This window comes from Oncorhynchus clarkii, chromosome 17 (assembly GCF_045791955.1).
Source record: "Oncorhynchus clarkii lewisi isolate Uvic-CL-2024 chromosome 17, UVic_Ocla_1.0, whole genome shotgun sequence".
Classification (NCBI taxonomy): domain Eukaryota; kingdom Metazoa; phylum Chordata; class Actinopteri; order Salmoniformes; family Salmonidae; genus Oncorhynchus; species Oncorhynchus clarkii.
This window is the reverse complement of record NC_092163.1, coordinates 39,725,746-39,744,161: the sequence shown is the minus strand read 5'-3', so window position 1 is coordinate 39,744,161 and position 18,416 is coordinate 39,725,746. Positions and strand designations below refer to the sequence as shown.

The following is an 18,416-nucleotide window of genomic DNA, read 5'->3' as shown; positions in this document are numbered from 1 at the left end:
CACACACACAGGCCTGTACCTGCAGCATTCTCCTCTTCCTCCTCCACTGGTGCCTGTATCCACCCAAAAAAAGCAAACGTGATGAGAAGTCGTATACAATGATGCTGAATGAACCTGAACCACAATATGTCTTGGGGTGGAGTTCTACCTCTTCCTTTTTCTCGTCCTTTTTGTCTCCTGGAGCGTTGAGAGACTCTGCGTCTGCCAGGTTGTCCACAGCGATAGCCAAGAAGACGTTCAGCAGGATGTCTGAGCGAAGTGTTCCGTCAAGGACAGAACCTGAACACATCTCCTGTACCGTAGTGTGGTCCATGGCTAGAGCAACACACTCATATGCGCTATTCAGAAAAGTCCAGAAATGTTCATTGCAATAATGACGGAAGAACGGACCCCAGAGATCTATACTGACTACATCAACAACAAAAAAAACGGGGGTTGTATTTGCAAGACTACATCTCTGTTCATAAGAACATAACAACTTGTCATTTGTCTCTATCCACCCTGGTAGACCTTATCCAGAAAGGAGAATCTGTTTAACTAGGGGAGATTAGTTTGCGGTCAAGTCACATCCAATCAGATTGTGATTATCGGGGCTCAGAGAGACAGCGATGATAGGATGAGTGTGGCAAGGAAAGGATACAGTTTCCGCAGATGAAGAGGATAATGAAGTAGAAGGAGACGATCATCCCCGAGGAAGAAGGGCCGCCGTACGCCATGATGCCGTCATACATCACAGCGTTCCAGTCTTCACCTGTCAGGATCTGGCCACAACACACCCAAATGCACTCGATCATTTTGGATGCGACACACATGGAGGACCTATAATTCACATGCGATTCTATGGAAACACATACAGCATTCACTAGTAACAAGATGGCCTGTTTCTAGTTCCCAGCCCACTTTACAGTATTACACTACCGGTCTATAGTTTTAGAACACCAACTCATTCAAGAGTTTCTTCATTTTTAACTATTTTCTACATTGTAGGATAATAGTGACAACATCAAAACTAGGAAATAACACATATGGAATCATGTAGTAACCAAAAAGGTGTTAAACAAATCAAAATACTTGTTTATATTTGAGATTCTTCAAATAGCCACCCTTTGCCTTGATGACAGCTTTGCACAGTCCCAACAGGACAAGATCAATACCGATGTTCATTGATTACAGCTCAGCCTTCAACACTGTAGTGCTCTCATAGCTCATCACTAAGCTCAGGTCCCTGGGTCTGAACACCTCCCTGTGCAACTGGGACATGGACTTCCTGACGGGCTGATGCCAAGTGGTGAAAGTAGACAACAACACCTCTGCCACGCTAATCCTCAACACACGTGCTCAGCCCCTTCTGTACTCCCTGTTCACCCATTACTGCGTGGCCACGCACGTCTCCAACGCAATCATCAAGTTTGCTGACAACACAACAGTGGTAAACCTGACTACCAACAATGATGGGAAAGCCTACAGGGAGGAGGTGAGAGCCCTGGCAGAACCTCTCCCTCAACATCAACAAAACGAAAGAGCTGATCGTGGACTACAGGGCACCGATTGGTCGAAAATAAATATACTTTTGAGCGTGGTGAAATTATAAATTAGGCTTTGGATGGTGTATCAATACACCCAGTCACTACAAAGGAAGGTGTCCTTCCTAACTCAGTTGCCGGAGAGGAAGGAAACTGTTCAGCGATTTCACCATGAGGCCAATGGTGACTTTAAAACAGTTACAGAGTTTAATGGCTGTGATAGGAGAAAACTGAGGATGGATCATGGAACATTGTAGTTACTCCAAAATACTAACCTTAATGGCAGTGAAAAGAAATAAGCCTGTACTGAATAAAAACATTCCAAAACATGCATCCTGTTAGCAAAAAGGCACTTTTTAATACAAAAAAATGTGGTCAAGTAATTAACTTTTTGTCCTGAATACAAAGCTTTATGTTTATGGCAAATCCAAAACAACACACATAAAAACATTCCAAAAACATGCATCCTGTTAGCAAAAAGGCGCTTTTAATACAACAAAAAATGTGGTCAAGTATTGAACTTTTTGTCCTGAATACAAAGCTTTATGTTTGTGGCAAATCCAAAACAACACATCATTGAGTACCACTCATCATATTTTCAAGCATGGTGCTGGTGCCATCATGTTATGGGTATGCTTGTGATTGGCAAGGACTAGAGAGTTTTTTTAGGATAAAAATAAAATGAATAGAGCTATAAGCACAGGTAAAATCCTAGAGGAAAACTTGGTTCAGTCTGCTTTCCAACAGACACTGGGAGACAATTCCCCTTTCAGCAGGACAATAACCTAAAACACAAGGCCAAATCTACACTGGAGTTGCTTACCAAGACAATATTGTATGTTTCTGAGTGGCTGAGTTACAGTTTTGACTTAAATCGGCTTGAAAATCGATGGCATGACTTGAAAATGGCTTTCTAGCAATGATCAACAATCAACTTGACAGAGCTCGAAGACTTTTAAAAAGAATCATTGTACAATCCAGGTGTGCAAAACTATTAGAGGCTTACCCAGAAAGACACACAGCTGTATTTGCTTCTATAAAGTATTAACTGAGAGGTTGTGAATACTTACAGTATTTAAATGAGATATTTCTGTACTTCATTTTTCTAAATACATGTTTTCACTTTGTCATTATGGGGTATTGTGTGTACGTAGATGGGTGAGACAAAACATCTATTTAATCCATTTTGAATTCAGGCTGTAACACAACAACGTGTGTAATAAGTCCAGGGGTGTGAAGACTTTCTGAAGGTGCTGTACATAGAGTCATTGACCACTGGTCACCTTAATAATGTTTGCTTACTGTTTCACCCACTTTATATGTATAAACAGTATTCTAGTCATGGCTCGTCCTACATAACTACTGCTGTACACACCTTTTCTATTCATATAGTGTCCATACTGTCTGTACACACATTTTCTATTCATATAGTGTCCATACTGTCTGTACACACCTTTTCTATTCATATAGTGTCCATACTGTCTGTACACACCTTTTCTATTCATATAGTGTCCATACTGTCTGTACACACCTTTTCTATTCATATAGTGTCCATACTGTCTGTACACACCTTTTCTATTCATATAGTGTCCATACTGTCTGTACACACCTTTTCTATTCATATAGTGTCCATACTGTCTGTACACACCTTTTCTATTCATATAGTGTCCATACTGTCTGTACACACCTTTTCTATTCATATAGTGTCCATACTGTCTGTACACACCTTTTCTATTCATATAGTGTCCATACTGTCTGTACACACATGTTCTATTCATATAGTGTCCATACTGTCTGTACACACCTTTTCTATTCATATAGTGTCCATACTGTCTGTACACACCTTTTCTATTCATATAGTGTCCATACTGTCTGTACACCCCTTTTCTATTCATATAGTGTCCATACTGTCCGTACACACCTTTTCTATTCATATAATGTCCATACTGTCGATACACACCATATTCTATTATATTCGGTCTCAGACACTGCTCATTGCGATATTTCTTCATTTCTTTATTTTTTGTACAAATGCTTTTGATTACGTGTTTATTTTTGTATATATTTTTTTGTATTGCTAGGTATTACTGCGTTGTTGGAGCTCGAACCACAAGAATTTCGCTGCACCTGCGACAACATCGGCAAATCTGTGTATGCGACCAATACACTTGGATTTGATTAGTACACCATAACATTCTACTGTAGTTTATATAACACGCCATAGACAGACAATGGGGCATATTACTCTACTAACTTCCTGTAAAACACAGCATACAGGGAAAACAAACAAGAGTCCGGCTACGGCTAGCCCAGTGGAGAAGTCAAGTGTAAATGCCTTTAAATGCCTGTGACGTTATTTGGCTCAAGCGTTAACCCACCAGCTGTGGGAAAATGCATTGAAAACATCGGGAGCATTACTTTATTCACTGCAAACGGCGATCAGTGTTTATGTAGCGGCCATGGTTACTCGTGGTTACGTTAGGAGGTAGCCCAGCCTGTGCCTTCAAAAACCAGTGTCGGCCCTCGGCCCAAGAGGGAATTTCCTCTTGGTGTAATGGTCAAGACATTGGTTTCTCTTGTGGGAGACCCGGGCCCCCCCCCTGTCAGGGTGTCATCATCAGGAGGCTCTCCTTCTGACAACATTCGCTAAATATACATGTAGGTAACTCATGAGGTTCTATATATATGAGAGAGAGAGAGAGAGAGAGAGAGAGAGAGAGAGAGACACTCGCTCTCTCTCACTGTACTGTTCACCCACCTGAAACACAGTGAGCAGTGCCTGGGGGAAGTTATCGAAGGTGCTCCTCTTGGTCTGCGTCTCGTCGAAGTTGAACTTGCCCCCGAACACCTGCATGCCCAGCAGGGAGAAGATGATGATGAAGAGGAAGAGCAGGAGCAGCAGGGAGGCGATGGACTTCATGGAGTTGAGCAGCGATGCCACCAAGTTACTGAGAGACTGCCAGTGGCTGGACAACACAGAGAAGGGGGGGGTTTAGACAAAATTACACACACATAAACAAACAGATTTGTTTTCACACTTTACTCTGGCCAAAGAGCATAAACAAACACGACATACGCCCAAATCAAATCAAATTGTATTTTTGTCACATGCGCCGAATAAAACAGGACCTCACAGTGAAGTGCCTACTCACAAGCCCTTAACCAACAGTGCAGTTTTAAGAAGATAAAAAAAGTGTTAAGTAAAAAAACATTTTCTGAAAGTATTTAGGCTTGCCAACACACACACAACATGCACACACATGCATACTGACGTCACACACACATTCACCACATACGCTGCTGCTACTGCTCAGTCTACTATCTATCCTGCTGCCTAGCCAATTTACCCCTATCTACAGTGCCTTCAGAAAGTATTCATACCCCTTGACTTATTTCGCATTTTGCCGTGTTAGAGCCCGAATTCAGAATGGATCTACACACAATAACTCATTAATGATGAATAAAAAAAAACATGTTTTTAGACATTTTTGCACATTAATTGAACACAAAATACAGAAATATTTCATTTACATAAGTATTCACACCCCTGAGTTAATACTTTGTAGAAGCATCTTTGGCAGCGATTACAGATGTGAGTCTTTCTGGGTCACTAAGAGCTTTCCACAGCTGGATTGTGCAACACTTGCACATTGTTCTTTTCAGAATTCTTCAAGCTCTGTCCAATTGGGTTGTTGATCATTCCTAGACAGCCATTTTCAGGCCTTGCCATCGGTTTTCCCCGGCCTTTGTGGTTGAATCTGTGTTTGAAACTCACTGCTCAACTGAGGGACCTTACAGATAATTGTATGTGTGGGGTACAGAGATGAGGGTATCATTGAAAAATCATTTTAAAGACTATTATTTCACAGAGTAAGCCCATGCAACTTAATATGTGACTTGTGAAGCAAATGTTTACTCCTGAAATTATTGAGGCTTGCCATAACAAACTGGCAGAATACTTATTGATTCAATATATTTAATATTTTCATGTCTTACTAACTGGTACAAATTTCGAAAAAAATAATTCGACTTTGAAATGATGGGGTACTGTATGTAGGCCAGTGACCAAAAATCGAAATTGAATACATTTTATATTCAGACTGTAACACAATTGTTTTGGAGTCAAGAAATGTGAATAATTTCTGAAGGTACTCCCTGTACATAGCCATGTTATTACCTGGTACTCCCTGTATATAGCCATGTTATTACCCGGTACTCCCTGTACATAGCCATGTTGTTACCTGGTACTCCCTGTATATAGCCATGTTATTACCTGGTACTCCCTGTATATAGTAATGTTATTACCCGGTACTCCCTGGATATAGCCATGTTATTACCCGGTACTACCTGTATATAGCCATGTTATTACCCGGTACTCCCTGTATATAGCCATGTTATTACCTGGTACTCCATGTATATAGCCATGTTATTGCCCGGTACTCCCTGTATATAGCCATGTTATTACCTGGTACTCCATGTATATAGCCATGTTATTACCTGGTACTCCCTGGATATAGCCATGTTATTGCCCGGTACTCCCTGTATATAGCCATGTTATTACCTGGTACTCCCTGTATATAGCTTTGTTATTACCTGGTACTCCCTGGATATAGCCATGTTATTGCCCGGTACTCCCTGTATATAGCCATGTTATTACCCGGTACTCCCTGTATATAGCCATGTTATTACCTGGTACTCCATGTAAATAAGCCATGTTATTGCCCGGTACTCCCTGTATATAACCATGTTATTACCTGGTACTCCATGTATATAGCCATGTTATTACCTGGTACTCCATGTATATAGCCATGTTATTGCCCGGTACTCCCTGTATATAGCCATGTTATTACCTGGTACTCCATGTATATAGCCATGTTATTACCTGGTACTCCATGTATATAGCCATGTTATTGCCCGGTACTCCCTGTATATAGCCATGTTATTGCCCGGTACTCCCTGTATATAGCCATGTTATTACCTGGTACTCCATGTATATAGCCATGTTATTACCTGGTACTCCATGTATATAGCCATGTTATTGCCCGGTACTCCCTGTATATAGCCATACTCCCTGTACCAGACAATATTGCACCATGTTCTTTTTACTCTTTATTGTTATTAGTAATTCACTGACTCAACCACTATTATAGGGGCTGAGTCACTGGCTTACTGGTGCTCTTCCATGCCGTCTCTAGGAGGGGTGCATCACTTGAGTGGGTTGAGTCACTGACGTGATCTTCCTGTCCGGGTTGGTGTCCCCCCTTGGGTTGTGCCTTGGCGGAGATCTTTGTGGGCTATACTTGGGCCTTGTCTCAGGATGGTAAGTTGGTGGTTGAAGATATCCCTCTAGTGGTGTGGGGGCTGTGCATTGGCAAAGTGGGTGGGGTTATATCCTGCCTGTTTGGCCTTGTCTGCGGGTATCGTCAGACGGGGCCACAGTGTTTCCTGACCCCTCATGTCTCAGCCTCCAGTATTTATGCTGAAGTAGTTTATGTGTCGGGGGGCTAGGGTCAGTCTGTTATATCTGGAGTATTTCTCCTGTCTTATCCGGTGTCTTGTGTGAATTTAAGTATGCTCTTTCTAAATCTGTCTCTCCTTCTCTTTTTCTCTCTTTCTTTCTCTCTTTCTTTCTTTCTTTCTTTCTATCTTTCTCTCTCTATCTCTCTTGGAGGCCCTGAGCCCTAGGACCATAACTCAGGACTACCTGGCCTGATGACTCCTTGATGGCCCCAGTACGTACACCTGGCCGTTCTGCTGCTTCAGTTTCAACTGTTCTGCCTGCGGCTATGGAACCCTGACCTGTTCACCGGTTGTGCTACTTGTCCCAGACCTGCTGTTTTCAACTCTCTAGAGACAGGAGGAGCGGTAGAGATACTCTGAATGATCGGCTATGAAAAGCCAACTGACATTTACTCCTGAGGTGCTGACCTGTTGCACCCTCGACAACCACTGTGATTACTATTATTTGATCCTGCTGGTCATCTATGAACATTTGAACATCTTGGCCATGTTCTGTTATAATCTCCACCCGGCACAGCCAGAAGAGGACTGAAGAGGAAGAAGAGGACTCATAGCCTGGTTCCTCTCTAGGTTTCTTCCTAGGTTCCGGCCTTTCTAGGGAAGTGTTCCTAGCCACCGTGCTTCTACACCTGCATTGATTGCTGTTTGGGGTTTTAGGCTGGGTTTCTGTACAGCACTTTGAGATATCAGCTGATGTACGAAGGGCTATATAAATAAATTTGATTTGATTTGATTTGAGTAATGTGTTCCTGAACAAAGGGGGGGTCAAAATATAAAGTAACAGTCAATATCTGGTGTGGCCACCAGCTGCATTAAGTAGTACAGTGCATCTCCTCCTTGTGGACTGCACCAGATTTTCCAGTTCATGCTGTGAGATGTTACCCCACTCTTCCACCAAGGCACCTGCAAGTTCCCGGATATTTCTGGGGGGAATGGCCCTAGCCCTCACCTTCCGATCCAACAGGTCCCAGACATGCTCAATGAGACTGAGATCCTTGCTCTTCGCTGGCCATGGCAGAACACTGACATTCCTGTCTTGCAGGAAATCACGCACAGAATGAGCAGTATGGCTGATGGCAATGTCATGCTGGAGGGTTGTGTCAGGATGAGCCTGCAGGAAGGGTACCACATGAGGGTGGAGGATGTCTTCCCTGTATCAGCTGATGTAAGAAGGGCTTTATAAATAAATTTGATTGATTGATATTTATTCCTTGTGTCACTATTTCTATGTTTATTTTCTCTTTCTCTTGATTCTGCATTGTTGGAAAAGGACTCGTAAGTAAGCATTTCACTGTTAGTCTACACCTGTTGTTTACGAAGCATGTGATGAAAGCATTGATTCGGGGTGAAGTTTCCCCTCGGTATAGATCTATGATCAGCTTCCCCTCCTCCAATCCTTACTTTAACCATTAGTGGGTGAGCAAAGCTGACCCAAGATCAGCGCCATGGGACAACTTCACCCTACTCCACATGAAAGTGGTCTCACCGTGTGACCTTGAAGATCCTGAGCAAGCGGACACAGCGGAACACGGAGATGCCCAGAGGAGACATGATGGCCAGCTCCACCAGGATGGTCTCGGTGATGCCTCCACACACCACGAAGCAGTCAAATCGGTTGAACAGGGACACAAAGTAGGCCTGCAGGCCCAGACTGTACATCTTGGTCATCATCTCACACGTAAACATGCCCAGCAGAACCTTGTTTGCCACGTCTGGAAACACGCAGGGCAGAGGGAGGTGTCAGTCAATATAACACATGAACAGTATTACAAATATCAGAGATACTATAGTTAGGGACAGGAGTTTTTCCTTACCACCTGACCTGACAGTGGTAGCCAGTGTGCAGTGTAGGGTACTAACCCTGTACTTGTGTAACCCAGTCAGGCTGGTTGTAGTGTACTAACTCTGTACGTGTGTAACCCAGTCAGGCTGGTTGTAGAGTACTAACTATGTACGTGTGTAACCCAGTCAGGCTGGTTGTAGTGTACTAACCCTGTACTTGTGTAACCCAGTCAGGCTGGTTGTAGTGTACTAACCCTGTACTTGTGTAACCCAGTCAGGCTGGTTGTAGAGTACTAACTATGTACGTGTGTAACCCAGTCAGGCTGGTTGTAGAGTACTAACTCTGTACGTGTGTAACCCAGTCAGGCTGGTTGTAGTGTACTAACCCTGTACGTGTGTAACCCAGTCAGGCTGGTTGTAGTGTACTAACCCTGTACGTGTGTAACCCAGTCAGGCTGGTTGTAGTGTACTAACCCTGTATGTGTGTAGCCCAGTCAGGCTGGTTGTAGTTGGTTGTAGTGTACTAACCCTGTATGTGTGTAGCCCAGTCAGGCATGTTGTAGTGTACTAACCCTGTACTTGTGTAACCCAGTCAGGCTGGTTGTAGTGTACTAACCCTGTACTTGTGTGAGCCAGTCAGGCTGGTTGTAGTGCTCGGAGGAGATGGTGAGCGTGTTGAGAAACACCAGGATGATCACCAGCCAATAGAAAGGCACCGATTTCACCGCCACCCGGCACTTTCTGCGGCAGAACCTGTTCCAGCGACGCCAGCGCCGACTGTGAGACAGGAAGTGATGTCAGCAAAAGGAGACGATTAGGGGCAGCCCGGGGAGGTTTTCATTGAAGAAAGGGGGGGGGGGGTGTCGATGGTTAGAGGGGGGTTAGGACATACTGTATAGAAAGTTGGGGTTTAGGCAGGAACTGTATTCAAATAAAATCTGAAGAAAACTTAGGAAAGAGAAGTCAATGAACTTTGGGAGAGGGAGAGAACCGCATCGCATGCAGTATACATCACAAAGTGTAAAAACGCTGCATAAGGCTCCAGCTCCTCCAGTTCCTCCCGATGCCCAAGATTACATGCTGACTTGTTTAAAGGGTAGGTGGAGTTGATTTATTACCTGCTGACTCATTAAAGCAGACTCCAGAGATCAGAACAGCACATACAGCAGAGAAACCAAAGCGAGCTTCCACGTATATACGGAAATAACAGACGTCACAACTTCATGCAGAGAAATGTACGTTTCACTGAACAGACCGCCGCTGCATGCATCGAGCAAGGACACATGCGAGGCGGTTTTCACTGACCTGAACTTTGACTTTGAAATTTTTTGACTGGAAAAAACAATCGAGACGTTTATATTAACATCAGTTCAGCTTGCTGACTGCAGGATATTCATGGATTTAGTACGAAGCCACATGTCCTATGTACCATCTTTATGACTGAACAGGAGTGGTCTTAGAATGAATCAAACAGAGGTGTATTATTGAAGCTCGTTTTATACCAGCGGTTGTCCCGACAGGATAGAGGACAGACGCAGATGAACAGACCACACACACACACGGGTTCACACGACAGTTCACTCAGGTGACAGAGGTTGTGTTTCCGTAAAGAATGTGCTCGTTTCTATGGTATCCAAGGTTACGTTCTAAAGGTACAGTACTGCATTAGTGGTTGGGGGGGGGGGGGGGTTCTCACCAAAAAGGTCCGCAGCACGGTGTCTTCACCTCATCCTCGGCCACGTTCTCTGTGTTCACCGACTCCGTCTCACTGGCTGGTATACTCACTGTGGCAGCAAACAGAGTGCCAGAGTGAATCATACGCACACACACACAACCTCACATGACACACCGTACATGTCTCACACACACACACACACCAAACAGTACGCAGTCGCACCCTAGGTACCACAGCTGTGGTGTGTCAAACACATCCCCGAGAAAATAAACCTCCTTCGTCAACAAATTCCTCAACAAAAGAAAGATCGGTCAGATTACGCCAGGCCTTTCTAAGAAATCCCTGTTTGTTTAAAAAAAAACAATGACACAAATTCAGTTTCAAAGGACGATACCTCCCAAAACCAAATCCATGAGCATCAGAATGACAATAGACCGTCTCTAAAGTAGGTAGAAAAACAAGAAAGAAAGAAAAATCTGAATATCTTTTAATTAACTAACTAACTTATCTAAAATAGTTACTGGTATGGTCATTGTAATCATCACTGACTTATCGTGCGGCGTTAGAGACGTGCGGACAGAAAGAATTTAGCAGTATTGACTTTGTTATTATGTTCGTCAATTAGCCGTGGCAAAATGCATAGATTTGTAGGAAATTAGCTTTAAAACTGCAAAAATGTATCTCAGTTACAAGGAGAAATGTGTAGATTTGCAGGAAATACAAAAAAAAAGACAAACGTTTCTCTTCACCGGACCGTGCCTGTTGCCACGCCCCCTTGCCACACCCACCGCCTAAGCCCATTTCTGATCCAGCGCTACAAATTTAATGTGAGAGCACAGTCTGTTTGTGCGAGGGTACGAGGGTACGTCTCTCGCTGCTTAGTTTGTGTGAAAGCGTTCTTTTTGACTCTCTCTTTGGCTCTCTCTCTCTCTCTCTCTCTCTCTCTCTCTCTCTCTCTCTCTCTCTCTCTCTCTCTCTCTCTCTCTCTCTCTCTCTCTCTCTCTCTCTCTCTCTCTCTCTCTCTCTCTCTCTCTCTCTCATAATCTGAATGCTGTTGGATGTAGTGATCTGGGTTTAATCCCGTTTGCCAATTCACACGGAGCCCTTAGCCTAGCTGCTTTAAACTGGGCTGTGCATAGAGAGAGGGCGAGAGGGAAAGAAGTTGAGTGCCTGGCATCAACTGCGGAAGTATGTATTACTATTCTGATCCCTGGTGTTCCTCATCTGATTCTGGACTCATTCAGTCAGAAGCAGCAGGAGAGGCTTTATCAAACACTCGGTGCAAATAAGGTATTTCCGTTTTTTTTATTTGTAATAAATTAGCACACATTTCTAAAAACCTGTTTTCGCTTTGTCGTTATGGGGTATTGTGTGTAGATCGATGAGGAGATTTTTTTTTTAAATTAATCAATTTTAGAATAAGGCTGTAACGGAACGAAATGTGGGAAAAGGGGAAGGGGTCTGAATACTTTCCGAAGGCACTGTATACAAAAGGAAAAGCTCGATCAAAAAGACAGGGATTCTCAAACAGAAGGGTCAATCACAATAGCAAAGCACAAGCAGGGGGATGAGGCTGCACACATTACTATATACACAAACACACCAGCTTTCACACACAATTGCAGGCTCACCCACACACACACACACACACACTTACTTTTTCAATGTGGAAGGGAAAACCAGGGGATTTACCATGAGTGTCGGAGGACTGGCTGAACCACCCAAACCTGCTTCCTTTCTTCTTCTCTGTGAGGTCAGCCAGAGTCACCCCTTCATGTGTAAAGCATGCAAGCCCATGCATTCAGACAGCAGCGCGCCACACGGCACAGCAGAGAAACATGGGGGCGAGAATAGGCCTCTATCAAGACGAGATAGAGCAGCACAGTGACAATTCACCACAACAACAGTAACAACAACAACAACATCAAAGGTAACAACAACAACAGTAACAACAACAGCATCAACAACAGCAACAGTACAGCTGGCAACAGCGACACTGACTGACAACACCAGCACCACTGACACTGACACCAGTAGGATGGACTGTAGTAGACACTGAAGAGGAGCAGAAGAGGAAGACGGGCAGCTGTTAGTCACATGGCAGGAAGCTAGTGTCTGCAGGCCAGGGGAGGGGGGGTACAGTACAGTACAATACAATACAGATCAGTAGCACTACAGTCTATAGTATACGAACATGCTGAAATGCAAATGAACAGCATTTCACATGTACATGTTAGCATACAGTCTCTCGTGTCATGGCCCCGGACCTGGTGACAGCCACAGAAAAGCCAGCATGATACCTTTCACATGGTTGGCATCGCCAAGGGGATCCATGTTATTATAACCCCTGACCTTCAGCCCAGTGCCAAGCATTCCCAGCACTAGAAGGCCAGCTTCTAAGACTGAAGTTCCTACTACTACCATACCTCCTATCACATTACTATCCAGGCGGTGTTTCTGTTGACGGTGTGTGGATGGAGGCCGTGGTTCTAATTCTGATGGTAAACGCTAGAATGATCAGACTTTACTACGCCTTATTTTCCCGTACGTGAACATATTTGAATATACTTGGCTGTATTTCTTTTTTGACGATCATTTACTATACCTTACTTTACTGAACTTGGTTTAAAGGTTCAAAGACGAAATCCGGTCATTGACTCCAGACTAATTTGGGGTCGAAAAGGAGAAACGGCCAACTAAAACAACAGTGTATTTGGAAGCTTGGCAAAGACGTTTGACTAAAATCTCCCTGGTTGGTGAACAGGAGCGGAACTGGGACCGTGTACTGGAAGCTCTGCGGTGTGGAGAGAGAGTACAGGAGAGCTGCAGCTCTAAAGATACACAGCGAAAGAGGTGTGGTTCAACTGTAAAGATACACAGCGAAAGAGGTGTGGTTCAACTCTAAAGCTTGGCACGTTTTAGGGGAAAGGGGGGGGTGAGCGATGTAGTAGTGTAGTGCTGCTCACTGGTTGATAGGGAGGGGTGGAGAGAGATACTGAAGATAGCTGTATGAATGGGTAGTAGCAGTTTCGCTGTGTCTGCTCTGCATCATGCGCTGCTTATATAGGATTTTGGATTGCGGCCTTTTATCTGCTAGAGTAATGTGATGTATCCCTGTTCTCCCTCCTCAGCCTAACTCAACTGGTACACAGAGAGCTCTGCACCCATCGCTAAGGTGTGAACTGAGGAAGGCTATGATAATAGAGCATGCAAGTGTGTGTGTGCGAGTGTTCGAGCGAGTGTGAGTGTGCAATATTTTAGTGTGTGTGTGTGTGGATTTAACAGTAACCCTGAACACAGAATTACAGTATGTGGTCAATTAGGGCGACTGGACTGGGAAATACCAGATATTCACACTGGAAACCTTCAGTAGCTCCTCAACATGACGCTGCTCATACTGTGGACTCTCTCAGTCTTCTGTTGTACACAGGTACATTCACTGGCAGCTCTCGCACCGTGTGTGTTTTAGGCTAGTGTGCGTGTGTCAAATCAAATACATTTTTAGTCGTCTCGTGCACACGTTCATGCGCGTTTTAGGGAAGCGCATGTGCGCAGGTCCGCGCGCGTGCGTCGTAGGGTGCTTACGGTTGCGTTTGCCCTCCTCGTAGACCTCCTCGTCCTCGTTCTCTGGATCGATGTCCTCGGCCTGAGTGATCCAGTCCAGGTAGCCCTTGAGGTCCTCATCCAGCTGTTGCTTCTCTCTCAGTTTCTGAAAGTCTCCACGAGCCTTGGCCTTCTCTCTCTCCTTGGAGAACTCTCTGCGGGCACACGCGCGCACACACAGAGAACACACACGCAGAACACACACACAGAACACACACGCAGTTACACACACGGTAGAGTACGCATGCGCACAAAATCACACACAAAACACACTCTCGGACTCAATAACGGTTCATTTCACACAATTTGTATACAGACTGTTGTACAGTTAGTTCTAGGGGTGAACATTTAAAAAAAATAATACTACTTTTTTATGGGATAGTTTACCGTTTAAAACCAGCCCAAATATTTTTTACTCCCTTGTTATACCAAAAATCTGAAAAAACAGAGAAATGTATTACAAGTAATGAGTAATGGGGTATACTGCTTCATTTCATTTCCTTTTTGTGACCTGCGTCTTTTAACCAATGTATGTTCAAATAAGTAATTTAGATCCAATAATAAAAACAGATGAACAGTTCTACGACTCAACATGAAGAATCAACAATGTGCCTGCCTTGACACAAAATGCTGAGTGATCCGTCTTTTTACAATTACAGTTCAGGGCTCTACGCTGATATTTTTTACAAGGAGTAGGCTACATGATGTGTTTCTAAGTAGAAATGTAGAAGCACACAAATACATCTAGGATTACAATGACTAAAAGTTCGCGAATAAACGTTTTTGGGAATGATCCATGCCAGGGCCGGCCCTCCCATTAGGCAAGATTAGGCGGCTGCCTATGGCGGCACTTGAATTTGGGGCGGCATTTTGACAATTGTGTGGTCGCACCAGGCCTAGCCACACCTCCAAACAATGCCGGTGGAAGACCCTACTATCTTGGACCCAGACTCAGATTCGTTGCTCCCCGTCCCCGATGACAGTGGTGGTGCTGCTGCTAAATTCGGCTCCCAGACGAAAAACATAAGATCCCGGTGAGTGGCCAAAATATATACGAATGGATCTTTACAGGATATGTTAGTGCAGGCTGGGCCACATCAGGATAAGGAGGGGCTAAGAGATGAGGAAAGATGAGGGGCTAAGAGATGAGGAGAGATGAGGGGCTAAGAGATGAGGAGAGATGAGGGGATAAGAGATGAGGAAAGATGAGGGGCTAAGAGATGAGGAGAGATGAGGGGCTAAGAGATGAGGAGAGATGAGGGGCTAAGAGATGAGGAGAGATGAGGGGCTAAGAGATGAGGAGAGATGAGGGGCTAAGAGATGAGGAGAGATGAGGGGCTAAGCGATGAGGAGAGATGAGGGGCTAAGAGATGAGGAGAGATGAGGGGCTAAGAGATGAGGAGAGATGAGGGGCTAAGAGATGAGGAGAGATGAGGGGCTAAGAGATGAGGAGAGATGAGGGGCTAAGAGATGAGGAGAGATGAGGGGCTAAGAGATGAGGAAAGATGAGGGGCTAAGAAAGTGGCCCACTACAAAGGGAGGATGGCGAACAGGGAGAGAGTGGAGAGACCATGGCTTGTGTCACACCCTGACCTTTGAGCTTTTTATGTCTCTATTTTGGTTTGGTCAGGGTGTGATTTGGGTGGGCATTCTATGTTCATTTTTCAATGTTTTGTATTTCTTTGTTTTGGCCGGGTATGGTTCTCAATCAGGGACAGCTGTCTAACCATACTTAGGTAGCCTTTCCCACCTGTGTATTGTGGGTTGTTTTCTGTTTTGTGTCTGCACCTGACAGAACTGTTTCGTTTCGTTCCATTTTGTTATTTTGTCTCAGTGTTCAGTTTAAATAAATGATCATGGACACGCACCACGCTGCACTTTGGTCCACTCCGTCTTCATGCAACGACGAGCGTTACAGCTGGTCCATTCCAAGCAAAACAATGCAACCGTCTGTTTTTTTTCTGCAAACTTTTTTCACACGAGCGCAAATCTGCGCTGGTCAGGGATGGAACCAGGGACTGGAAGAATCTGTGCCACCCTCCTCAGCTCGCATGAGAAGTCGCATGACCACCTAGATAGTTTGCAGAGGTGGAAGGTGCGGGATATCAGGTTGGTGGCCAAGCAAACTATTGATGCCCAAGCCCCAAACGGGCTATTGACGGAGAGACTCTCCACTGGCAGCAGGTGCTGCAGAGGCTCATAGCCCTGATAAGCGTAACGGCCACCGAAGAACATTGCGTTACGCGGGACCACCGACAGGCTGAACGAGCCAAATAATGGGAAACTTCTGAAGTTTGTGGAAATGCTGGGTATCATGAAGGAGAGTGTAAGGAGAATACAGTCCAAAGAAACACACGTGCACTACCTCGGGTAAAAGAATCCAGAATGAAATCATTGACATGCTGGCACAATAGATCCAGCCGACAGTGTGTAATGCGCACCAGACAAGAGCAAAACAGAGCAGATGACCACGGTGGTGCGGTTTCTTTCAACAGGGGATGATGGGGCAGTGCGCACAAGTGAGCACTTCCTGGAGTTTAGTGGACTGCTTTACGCAAGGGGGGGTGGGAGTTGCTCATCTCAAAACAACAGAAACATGACGTCGCCATCACGGACGTGACAGGTTCAGGGATATGACAACGGGGTGAATATGCGAGGGAGGCACAGCAGCATTCAAAAGAGAGGATGTCAATCCGAGGGCCTTGTTTTGTGCCATGCAGCGCGCACTTGCTGAACCTGGTTCTCTCTGATGCAGCATCGTGTTGTTTGGAGGCGGCTGAGATTTTTAACACCATCCAAGAGATTTATACATTTTTTATCTGGATCTACACACCGCTGGGACGTGCTGAAAGAGCAGGTAAAAGATGGACTCACAGTGAGACCTCTCAGCACCACGAGATGGGAGAGCCAGGTGGAGGCAGTGAAACCTGTGCGTTACCAACTCGGGGAGATTTATGATGCCCTGTTGTCGATCGCCACCGACACCAAGCTCACAGACAGCTGTGGTGCTAAAACAAGTTTGGAGGCAAACAGCATTGCCGCCAAGATGAACAATTTTGGCTTCATGTGCCAGTGGTCATTTGGTATGACATCTTGTTCGAAGTCAACATCACCAGTAAGAGTTTGCTGGCAGTGAGTTTTAACCTTTCACTAGTAGTGGCTCAACTGAACTCAACCAGGGCTGGTGCATTTGCAAGCGCAAAATAGTTGGGTATTGAGCCCTGTTTCACAGTGCAGCCCACGGTCCGTCCCAGGAAGAAAGGGTATCTGTTTCGCTACGAGGGTGAGGACGAGCCCGTGACTGACCCTCAGCAGAAATTCAAAGTACATTTCTTTAATCAGATTCTTGATTCTGCCAGTCCATCAACGAGCTCTTTACGCAGCTTTGAAGAGCACAGCAGTGTTTTCAGCATCCGGTACAACATTCCCACCATCTAGGACATGGACACTGCAGCGCTTACCAGGGACTGCAACACTGGAGAGGACCCTTACGCACAGGGATTCCAGAGACATCGAAGCAAATGATCTGTGTAATGAGCTCAAAGTCAGTGGACAGTGAGGCAAAATCACTCGACGTACATATCCAGACACCAAATGGTATTTTTGTATCCCAATGCCTTTGTTGCCCTGAGAGTTCTTCTCACAGTTCCCGTGACAGTGGCAAGTGGAGTGCACATTCTCCAAGCTCAGACGCATCAAAAACTACCTGCGCTCTACTATGAATCAAGAGAGACACTCAATGGGCTCGCCGCCATTTCAATTGAGCACGAGTTGTCTTACGAAATCAACCTCCAACAAGCATGTATGCACATGCTTTTGCTGCCAGGAAAGCCAGGTGAGTCAACTTGTCTTTGAACGAAAGGTAAGTGTTGATCATACACTCGTATTAATTTGTAAGATTACTCAATTATCTATCGCCCGTTTACTTTGTATTCTTTAGATTTAAATAGACTGCCTTCTCTCTCTCTCTCTCTCTCTCTCTCTCTCTCTCTCTCTCTCTCTCTCTCTCTCTCTCTCTCTCTCTCTCTCTCTCTCTCTCTCTCTCTCTCTCTCTCTCTCTCTCTCTCTCTCTCTCTCTCTCTCTCTCTCTCTCTCTCTCTCTCTCTCTCTCTCTCTCTCTCTCTCTGATTTCAGGACCATGGACAGCAACAGGGAGAACACATCACTGACTGCAATGCAGCACCACAGCAGAGGAAAGAGGCCACTCTAAGTGGAGACGAAATAAATACATTCTGAAACTGATGTTGTACAATCAACTTCGACATGTAAATAAACTCAATGTACGGGCATAAATAATCATCGAATTACATATA

General features: G+C 44.8%; 1 protein-coding gene across 1 annotated transcript in view; it reads right to left on the bottom strand.

Annotated features, from left to right (window-relative positions):
* LOC139370814 (calcium channel, voltage-dependent, L type, alpha 1D subunit, a) overlaps positions 1–18,416 on the bottom strand; it is a 157,370-nt gene that overhangs the window by 61,919 nt on the left and 77,035 nt on the right. Inside the window, exons 9-18 of the mRNA XM_071110596.1 lie at positions 14,086–14,258; positions 12,193–12,270; positions 10,522–10,609; positions 10,131–10,157; positions 9,442–9,602; positions 8,530–8,755; positions 4,282–4,489; positions 641–761; positions 149–249; positions 20–53 (exon numbers count right to left, since the gene is read on the bottom strand). Of these exons, the coding sequence (XP_070966697.1) occupies positions 20–53; positions 149–249; positions 641–761; positions 4,282–4,489; positions 8,530–8,755; positions 9,442–9,602; positions 10,131–10,157; positions 10,522–10,609; positions 12,193–12,270; positions 14,086–14,258 (1,217 nt within the window). The remainder of the gene's footprint in view (positions 1–19; positions 54–148; positions 250–640; positions 762–4,281; positions 4,490–8,529; positions 8,756–9,441; positions 9,603–10,130; positions 10,158–10,521; positions 10,610–12,192; positions 12,271–14,085; positions 14,259–18,416) is intronic.